Source organism: Podarcis bocagei (genome assembly GCF_964188305.1).
Source record: "Podarcis bocagei genome assembly, chromosome: 10".
Taxonomy (NCBI): Eukaryota; Metazoa; Chordata; class Lepidosauria; order Squamata; family Lacertidae; genus Podarcis; species Podarcis bocagei.
In genome coordinates this window covers 12,032,045-12,042,055 of record NC_138135.1, presented here as the reverse complement: position 1 = coordinate 12,042,055, position 10,011 = coordinate 12,032,045, and the positions used below count along the sequence as shown (strand labels likewise).

General features: G+C 42.8%; 1 protein-coding gene and 1 long non-coding RNA gene across 3 annotated transcripts in view; one reads left to right on the top strand and one right to left on the bottom strand.

Annotated features, from left to right (window-relative positions):
• Positions 1 to 421: 421 nt before the first annotated feature.
• LOC308595893 lies at positions 422 to 1,655 on the top strand. The gene is made up of 2 exons (XR_014012188.1): positions 422 to 819; positions 926 to 1,655. It is a non-coding gene; the product is annotated as an uncharacterized lncRNA (long non-coding RNA).
• TAF3 (TATA-box binding protein associated factor 3) overlaps positions 1,492 to 10,011 on the bottom strand; it is a 142,351-nt gene continuing 133,831 nt past the window's right edge. For both annotated transcript variants that reach the window (XM_081209913.1, XM_081209914.1), the window contains exons 6-7: positions 5,373 to 5,479; positions 1,492 to 3,794 (exon numbers count right to left, since the gene is read on the bottom strand). In XM_081209913.1, the coding sequence (XP_081066039.1) occupies positions 3,680 to 3,794; positions 5,373 to 5,479 (222 nt within the window). In that variant the 3' untranslated portion in view covers positions 1,492 to 3,679. The remainder of the gene's footprint in view (positions 3,795 to 5,372; positions 5,480 to 10,011) is intronic.

Here is a 10,011-nt window from a genome sequence, read left to right as displayed (position 1 = left end):
CAAAGGGGGCTTGATCTTTTTCATTCGGTGTTTAATTTTGTGTTGCTATTAGTATAAGAATGGGGAATCCGTGGAAGGGAAATAGGGTCGACCTTAGAAAAAGCTCTCTACAAATGACTGAGGTACATAAGTGAAAAGTTGATACATAAACTGAGTTAAATATAATAATGAATTAAGGTTAAAAATTTATTATAAATAAACATAATAACAAATTAAGGTTAAGAATTTAGAGATAAGAACTTGTTGGATAAATATTTGGAATTGGAATACAAGAAGGGGAGGGGAGGGGAAGTCGCGGAAAAAAGTTATTGAAAATGGGACTGTAAAGAATGAATTCTTTTTTTTTCGTTGTTTTTTTCTTTTGGTTTTTTGTATTACTTGAAATTCTAATAAATATTACTTTTTTTTAAAAAAAGAAATTTGTTCTAGTCCACCAGGCCTGTACAGGCAATTAAGAAGACATGCTCCAAACAATGGTTAACCTGCATTTAACTTTTTATGGCTTTTATTGTATGGTTTTGTTTCACTGCTGTAAACCACTGATAGTATAGTGGCATACAAATAATACCGCTCAGTGTAACTTTCCTGCTAAACGTAATAAATGAATATATTTGCAAACGTTGCCACAACCATCTGTCCCCTCCCCAATGTTTGCTTGTGTCCAACGGAGGTGAAATTTTGCGTCTGAATGGAATCCCCCCCCCCCCTGAATTTACAGGTGTTGCCCCTGTGCATCTACTATTAGGGCCCTTGCACTCATCTGAGTTTGTTCTGCCAACCTAGCAGTTTGAAAGCATGCCAGTGCAAGTAGATAAAGAGGTACTGCTGTGGCGGGAAGGTAAACGGCATTTCCATGCGCTCTGGCTTCCGTCACGGTGTCCCGTTGCACCAGAAGCGGTTTAGTCATGCTGGCCACATGACCCAGAAAGCTGTCTGTGGACAAATGCTGGCTCCCTCGGCCTGAAAGCGAGATGAGCGCCCAAACCCCATAGTTGCCTTTGACTGGACTTAACCATCCAGGGGTCCTTTACCATTTTACTTTTTCTTTTCCCCATGAGTTTAAACCCTCTGCGCCATTTTGGAGCCATACATTTGTTGAAATTTCTCCTTGGGCTGTATGCAAAGGTTCCCTTCCTCCAATGGAAGGGACTTTTTCCAAAGAAAGGAATCCCTCCATCAGAAAAAGCGGACCTACAGACCCAAAATCTGCACCTGGTCTCTAACGACTGGGGGTATCCAGTCCTCGACTCTACCCAGTTTTTGTGGCAGCCACAACACTTGAAGCGACAAGAAGTGATGGTAATGGAGTCTGCCAACCAAAGTGGGATTTATTTATTTACTTTTCATGGTGGAGCTGGACCAGTGCCAAGTGATATTGAATGCACCAAGATTCCCGACCCAGAGAGAAGCTAGATTCTTATAGAAAAACAACTCAGTTAAGTTATAAACATTCCCTTTTAAGTTTCCTTAAATGCAATGCAGGAGGTAGGATTCACATTTTTTACAATAGATTATTTACCTCTTCAAGAAATGCAGTGAGATGTCCAGTAACGTTTACAAGTTTTATGGCAACCTTAGTTTTTCTGCTCTCTGACAATGGACACAGATAACATACGCCTCATGAACACTCTTCATTTGCCTTTAAAAAATAATAATGATCAATGTAAAAAGGCTCACAAAACAACTACAGCTCCAAAAGAGGAAAAGTTGTGGCTGCAGTGCTGACTTAAGCAAATATGAATGTGGTCAAGCCTGATGACTTACACAACAATCTGGAAATAGGGAGGTGATCTCAGCTCAAAATTCTTTTGGTACTATTAAATTTGGTAAACTCTCCTTTTGTACAGCTGGTGAACTTTGTGGCATTTGGGCTTTATATACAGGAAACTGGCAGACCGTATCTGAAAACTGCAGGTGTCAACTTTTTAAAAGAGAGATGTGCTAATATGTCAGAGCTTGGGCAGCAGATGCCATTCAGAGAGAAGCAGCACGCTGAAGGCCTCACGCACAGTGGATCCGCCACAGCATGTGGCATTCAGCTTTCCGGGCTGGAGAGGAAGCTGAGAGGTTGCTGGAACAACCTCCTGGCATTGCAGGGCTGTGGGCAGATGGTTGGTAACAACTGTACACTCTGAGCTCTCTCTCAACCCACTGAGGGCAACCGTATAATAATTGCAGATATAGAAGGTGAAGGAAGTTGAGATAAGTAGTGGGGAATCTTCACCCAGAGACACATTTCAAGCCATGCCTGTGGTGGTGACCCCTGATTTATTCTGGAAAATGAGGACCTGCACAATGACACATAAAGTTGGCTGGAAGAAGACCGGTCTTCCCCTGGGAAGCGTTGAAGGGGAAAGAGATGGACCTCCTCAGATCCTCAGCTTCTTCTTTACCCTAAACCGTATCTTCTGCATGCACCATTCCGTTCTTTCGCACCTCACTCTTTTAAACTGCGGTGGAGCTGTTGCATGGCATTTACCCATTGCAAATGTTGCATGTGTGCTTAAATGATCGTGTTTCCCAGAATATACAAGGAAGTGTTAGGCCCTGTCCTTTCGCAAGCATTGGCTCCAAGGTCACTGAAAGCATGCAGGCACCACTCAGAATTGTCAACACTGTGCATGCATTCTGCTGTTTAAACCCAACGGTCATTCTCACATCTGCAAGTGTCTTCAGGTATGGGAATAACCCAGAAGGTTGCATCTTTAAAGCATACCTTGAGAAGCAGCACTGAAAAGTAGGTGCATCTGGGTAAGCATTTTCTAAGCTCCGCCCCACACTCCATCAGTATATTATTGGGGAATTCTAGAAAATGCTACGCTGCACCTTAAAAATAATGTAAACCGTCCTGCTGCAATCTGTGAAAATAACAGAACCTCCAGAATATCTGCCTGAGGAAAAATCTGTTTATGCAAATAACTTGGACACGCCTGTGAAATGTGCAAGCGACAAAGAGGGCAGAATGGGAGGGAGGAGGGGGCAAGAGTCTATATCACATTATTAGAGGCTCAAGGAGCGCAAAAACACACAAACACAAAAGAAGGAAGTTGGCCACCATAGAAACTTTCCCGTCTTTTAAAAAAATAGAAGTTATTTCACAAAAAGCTCAAGCATGTTTATTAAGGTTAGGTCTTAAAAATCAAGGAGGGGCAGGAGGAGGAGGAGCGAGAAGAAAAGAGGTTTCATATATTCTTGTCAGAAAAATATTTACCAGGAAGCTACCCCACCCTGTGTCTTTAATGATTATCTGGCTACGCGGAAGCGAGAGCTGCGGGAAAATCATTTGAGTGGCTCCCAAGGGACAGCCGCCCACATTTGGGAAGACTGTCCTGTTTCTGAAAGGACAGAACTCTGAAGAGGTGGAGGGGAAGCAGCTGGAAGAAGGGCAGCAATATGTACAAGTGTCAGCAAAGCCGTGGCCGATCAACACAGCTCTCTTTGGCCATAGACTCTCTTGGCTCTTCAGCCGGTGAGTTCGTGGCAGAGAATTCCTGATCTAGGCCAACACCGTTTGACGAAGGAGCATCAGGGAGGGAAGGACAAGCAGCCAGCTCAGGGCGGACAGTGTGCATTTGTCCCCGATTCTCTCAAGAATCACACATCCTCAAAACTTGATGGCGACGAAAGGAGTCAGGGCTGAAGTGCTGCAGCGACAGTCTGGCCGGTCTCCCCAGTGGCTTCAGTGTGCTCTGTGTTTCCCCTTCTTGTGTTTTTTATCTTTCTTTTTGCTGGCACACCTGGAGCAGAACCACTGCATTTCTTCCGGGGGAGCAGCCGTGATTCCGACGCAAAGCCTGTGGGTTGGAGAACACAAGAGGCAAATGTAAGAAAATGAATGAGGGTTCCCAATAAGTGAAACACCAGCTGTTGTTTTTAACTAGGGCTGCAAGCGCTACTCTTTTGCAATTAATCCTGGAATGGAAGAGTTGGACGGGACTCTTAGGGTCATCTATTGTAGTCCAAACCCTTGCAATGAAGGAATTGACAGAAGCTTGTTTTGCAGATCTGACCCAGTTATATTGTGGGAAGGGACCCTCTCACTAATCTAAAACGGGGGTCAGACAAATTAAATCATAGATAATAAAAAACCCAGTGACATAAATAACTCCTGTTATTTAAAACCTCTGGGCACTGCATTGTGCATTATTTTGCTTATGATAAAGGGATGATATCTGGGTTCCATAATAACCATCTTAATTTCTCACATACACCTAATAACTCATGAACTATTATTCCTTTTCCTTTTAAACCCTTCTTGGCTATGAATAAAGTAAGATACTGAATGGGTAAAATTAAGGTGAGCCCAAGTTACTCCCTTATAAAAAAAAGTTATTTAAATGGCACGGTGTCACTGTATTAATGCGTTAAATTTATGGCACCTGGTTTGAATTGTAGTTTATGAGTAGTTTTGTAGTTGTCCTTTATAACAACTATGCTATATTCAAAATGTGTGCCTGCAAGTAAATAATGTAATTTTCTTTAGGACATTATATTTTGGCCATTCAGACCCCAAATTCATTGGTTGTGCTGTGCTGCACTTACAGTGGTGCCCCGCAAGACGAATGCCTCGCAAGACGAAAAACTCGCTAGACGAAAGGGTTTTTCGGCTTTGCGTTGCTTCGCTAGATGAATTTCCCTATGGGCTTGTTTCGCAAGACGAAAACGTCTTGCGCTTTTTTTTTAAAGCCGCTTGAAGAGGCGCAGTTGCGACGGACCGTGCTTCGCAAGACGAAAAGACTCGCGGAACGAATTCTTTTTGTCTTGCGCTGCACCACTGTACCTCTCTCCCCTCAACCCACTCCCCAGAATTCACTTGAACTCCTTTAAAAATCCCACCCACTTTGAAGCAGCTGATACTCTTATTTTAAGATGATGCAGGTTAGTGAAAAAAACATTTCAGGTTTCTTTTGTATCCTTTGTGCGGATCAGTTATAACTCTAAATGCACAAGATGATTAAGAATATCAGTTAACTGATCCAGCCCCCCAACTTGTGGAGCGGGTCTAATTTTGCGGCTGGAAAAAAAACTCGTTAAGATTTGGCTAAGCGTAGAATTAAGTTCAGATAGCTTCATATCCCGACTTCAGTCCCGTGTGAAGGGAGCTCAGTACTGCACATAGGGCAAACAGCAAGCACACAACTCTCGTCTTTGTCACTACTGACAATCTGGTCTCTTTAAAAGTCAACCAGCAGTTGGTTGGGACATTGGAGCCATCACACTGTTGGCCTCTGCTGCCTCAGGAATGGCCGGATTCAAAAGCAGGTGAAAATATTGCCTGCTTCATATAAGGCATGGAAGATTGTAAAAGAGAGAGGTAGCCAAGGACAGATAAAAGCTATTCTCCAGCTTGACTTTAAGTGGCAGGCACTCACCAGTGGTACCAATCGTCACAGTCGTCGCAGCCTATCATCGCACTGCCGTCATCTGGCTTCTCGCAGCCGGGACAGATCCAGATCTTGTTCCCCCATTCGTCTCGGATCTGGGATAAAAAGGAAGGGGAAAGTTGATGGCTTAGGGGTGTGTGTGTGTGTTTTTAAAGGCACTTCATGCAGCCAATTACTTCCCAAAGCGATTCAATAGAGAGAAGATTATGTGCCACCACACTCTATTTACATAGACTCAATTTATGAATGTGTGTGTGTGTGTGTGTGCGCACACACACACACACACACACACACACACACCTCTCCACTATAAACTGTTTCTATATATACATATGCCTGTTGTTTTTGACCATGGAATTTTCTTGGCAGGGATACTGGAGTGGCTTGCCGGTTCCTGCTCCAGATTGAGGACACAAGGAGAAGGGGATGACAAAGGACGAGATGGTTGGACAGCGTTTTCGAAGCTACCAACGTGAGTTTGACCAAACTGCAGGAGGCAGTGGAAGACAGGAGTGCCCGGCGTGCTCTGGTCCATGGGGTCACGAAGAATCGGACACAACTAAACGACTAAACAACAACAGTATATACATATACATAACGGTTTTGCACTTCCACATGACTCAGGAAGCTGATATCTGGTACCTGTGCAGACCTCCTGAATACTAGAAAGTACCCCGAAATAGTTGCAGTATTTCCATGTCACTTCCAGGAAGGTAGAAACCCAGTGCACACACAGCCCAAGATATCCTGATTATTAGAAGTCTAAAAACGGGACTTTCACTTCCCAAATCTTATGGTAGAAACTTGTGACGTGCCATTTTGTCTCATAATCCAGGCCAGCAGAGACTGCTAAGCTGACCATGAGATGTAATGAATGCTGTGCAGGGAGACATTGCTTTTTCGCACACAAGAAAGAGAAAGAAGGTCTTGGTGGAGGATCTTCTGTAAGTCAGAGAGTGGCTCTTCTTTACCCATAAAAGATCACGACCCATATATGCCCGCATCTCGCATCTCTGCCTGCGTGTTGATATGTGTGCAAAATATTTCTGACTTGTGGGTGGGGTAGAGGCACCACTAACTGTTTTGGGGAATACCTTTGATATTTGCTTGCCACAGTGAATGAAAAAAAAATCTCCATTTGTTTATTCCAGTGGTTCAAGCGCTGCACAAACTGCAGAAGACAATCTTGATGACGTGTCCCTAATATATACAGTCTGGGGTGCAGGTATTGCTGTGTTATTACTTATTAGCCAAACTCTTCCAACTCAACTAACTGATAAGATCAAGGGTATAAAAATTGTTACTGAGTAACTTTCCATTCCTTTGACATTTGTGCCATGGCTCCATTTACTGAAGGGTAAATGGAAAAGAGAGAGAGAGAGAGAGAGAGAGAGAGAGAGAGAGAGAGAGAGAGAGAGAGAGAGAGAGACATAGAAGGTTTACAGCATTCAGAAACAGGCTGGTGGAATCTGCCTATTCCATTCAATATGGAAGCATATTCAGAATATGACAAAATAACGTTTCCAGCCATGCCGTACATTGCAGCTGTCTCCATAGCAAGCTGCTTCAGGTAATTTCTATAGCATGTGTAATTTCTATAGCATGTACAACGAGCTTCTCGTGTCATCGCTCTTTAAAAGTTTGTTTTTACAAAATAAATAAAATAAATAAATCTCTATAAAGATAAATCTGATAAATGAAATTATAGGGTAAGTTTACAAAACAGTTGACAACTCAAGTATTAACTGAATAAATATCTGATAGAAATCATGAAATTCGCCCCTTTTTAGACTTAGATGACTTCATGACTTATGTGAAAAGCTTCACGTGCGAGAAAGGATACAGATAATTATGAACACACGCAGAGATCTGTGTCGTCCTTTTTGCTACACAGCCAACCCTTCCTCGTGGCTGCTTTATTTTATAACTTGGGGGGTTTAAAATGCTTCTATGGATGCAAATGCAAAAGGTGTTGAGTGCTTTCACTGGAAAAAGAAAGCCCCACGGCTTGGGTCTCTGAGTGCTGGACTAGGGGCTGGGGAGACACGAATTTAAATCCACACTCCTCCACAAAGATTGATGGGTGACCTTGGGCTAGCTGCTCACCTCTCACCCTACCCCGAACCGCAGAGTTGCTGTGGAAGTAAAAAGGGGGCGGAATCAAGTGGGCTGTCTCAAGTTCCTTAGAGGAAAGGCAGGATGTAAACGTAAGAACAGGAAGCGACCAGTATGTCTGCCTTAGGTCTGTACCAGGAAGCTTTTATTGTCCGATGTGTTGTTGTTAACAGTCTGCTGGAAGCCACCCAGTTGGATGGGCGAGGTACAAGTAATAAATTATTCTTATTCTTATTCTACGTCTGGTCAGTGCCCAGATGGGAGACCCCAATGCATGACACCTTGGGCTCCATGATGGAAAGGAGGAAAGACATAAAATAAAACGAACGACTGAATGACTGAATGAATGAACCCTTGCATGAAATCAAGTTGCCTTATATACTGAAGTAGGCCACTGGTCATTCTAGTGCAGCGATGGAGTGCCTCCAAGTCCCATCAGCCCTAGCTAGCATGCCTAATGATCAGAGGATGGTGAGAGTTGTAGGTCCATAGATCCCCCATCCGTGATCTAGCCCAATATTGTTTCCTCCAACTGGAACGACATAATACCTTCCTTTTCCTTCTTCCTCAGAGCCTTTTACCTGGGATTGTGCAGCCTCTACGTTCAGCCTATGGTCCCTCCTCAACCAATATCCATCTTAAGGAACTTTGATTGTATGGAATGGGTACCTACGATGAGTTTTCTCAAAGGAAAAAGGTCCCGCGGTGAAGCATATTACTGTAAGTTTAATGGATCACGTGCAGAAATTACACTGCAGCTTGCTAGCGAAGGAGGAAAGCTTCACATGCTGGAAAGCATAAAACTGCAGGCGCAGAATGACTGTAGTCCACAGGAGTGCCGGGGAAGTGTCTAACCTGCTTGGCCAGTTGTGTTACGGAAACACTGGGTAAAATGGGCCTTTCTGGCCAAAGGCAAACAAGGATCAATTACAAGCAACTGATTTGCAAGGTTTTCCTTCCTGCTTCACAGACTGAGAAGGCTTAGAAAGTGGGCCTTGAGTCCCTCTACCGTAGTTCTCACCGACGGAGATGGTGGCTTTGTGATTAAGACGTGAACTGGAGCTAAATCCCTACCTCAGACTTCCTTGTTTGGCTACAAGATCAGTAACTCCGCCTGTGGTTCAGTTGTTCACCTGTGACATGGGGAGGGAACTTCCTTTCTCTTTCAAACTCCTATTTTCTATTTCCTTTCTCTCTGAATCTCCTTGCCTAGACCTCATTTTGAGGTCTGATATTTTCTGAGCCAGATTTATATGGCACCCAGCAAAAAAAGCTGTGGCCGTTTGCTAAAACCTCATGAAATCCTAAAAGTCACGCATTTCACTTTATGGATTGCTTAGTCTTTAGTATTTCTGCTGTGTGTGTTGTGCGTTTAAGTGTTGTGTTTATGTGTTTCTAAGTTGGAACCAGAGCAGGTTAGCTGCACTTAAGTCCTACTGAAACCAATGTGAAAAGTTATTCATAACTAACATATCTTCAATGGGTGCAACTAGCTTGCCCTGGCTCTAATCCTGAGTGTATAACCCGGAGGGCTAAACATTTGTTCTTAAACACATCACAGCAATTATGTTTACATGTGAAATGTGAATATTACGCAAACACAGGCAGTCAATCAGGACTCCCAGCACAAGCCTACTCTGTTTAGAGCTATAGATCTGCTTTTCACCCTTTATGTGCTTATTATGAGAAATGCCAATGATTGCTGCAAAAAGAGAGTGAGAGAGTATGGTGCTACAAGCTGGAAATGCAGAGATCTGAATTCTCTTACAGGTACTTAAAAGAGCAAAGTAATAAAAAATGAGATCCCACAAGCCTTGCGTTACTTAAAAGTTCATAACTATGAAAAGGATTTCACAATCAAACAGGTGCTTTAATATTTTGGGCATATAAATCTCCATCCTCTGTCATACAGTTGTGTACTTTTCCTTGTTTATATCTACTCTACCATTCAGTTTTAAATGACACACACATGTAGGTTTATACACGAGGATGCATATAGACATCTGATAAATGTCCAAATCTGTGAATGATACTATCTGCTATGAATTCTTAAGGTTTTTAAGGAGGGCAGTGCCAAGTGCCCAAAACCTGTATATTCACTGGTTATTTCAAGGCCAATGAAGTGCCTCTGGTATATAAGCTGATTTAATTTCTGCCATAACTGTCACTGACCGAAGGGCAGGTGTAAATGCTAAAAACAAGATGGAAAAATAAATAAATCTGGTTTGGGTAATATGGTGAATCTATCATGGCAAACGCTGGACTTCCACCTGAATAAGGCTGAAATCTGGTTATTGGCCAAAGGTGCTTGGTCAGCCTTCAGATTTATCAGTAAACATCAGCAATGCATATCTCATGTACTGTAGTTTGTTTTGGACATTTACCAATAGGCCTCAGTAAAGTTTCCTGTTTCACAATAAACATTCACAATAAACATTCTTGTTGACTCTTTGTTGCTGTCGTCCTTAAGCAAAGATTACTACCATCTTTTTAATGTACATAAAATTCTTTT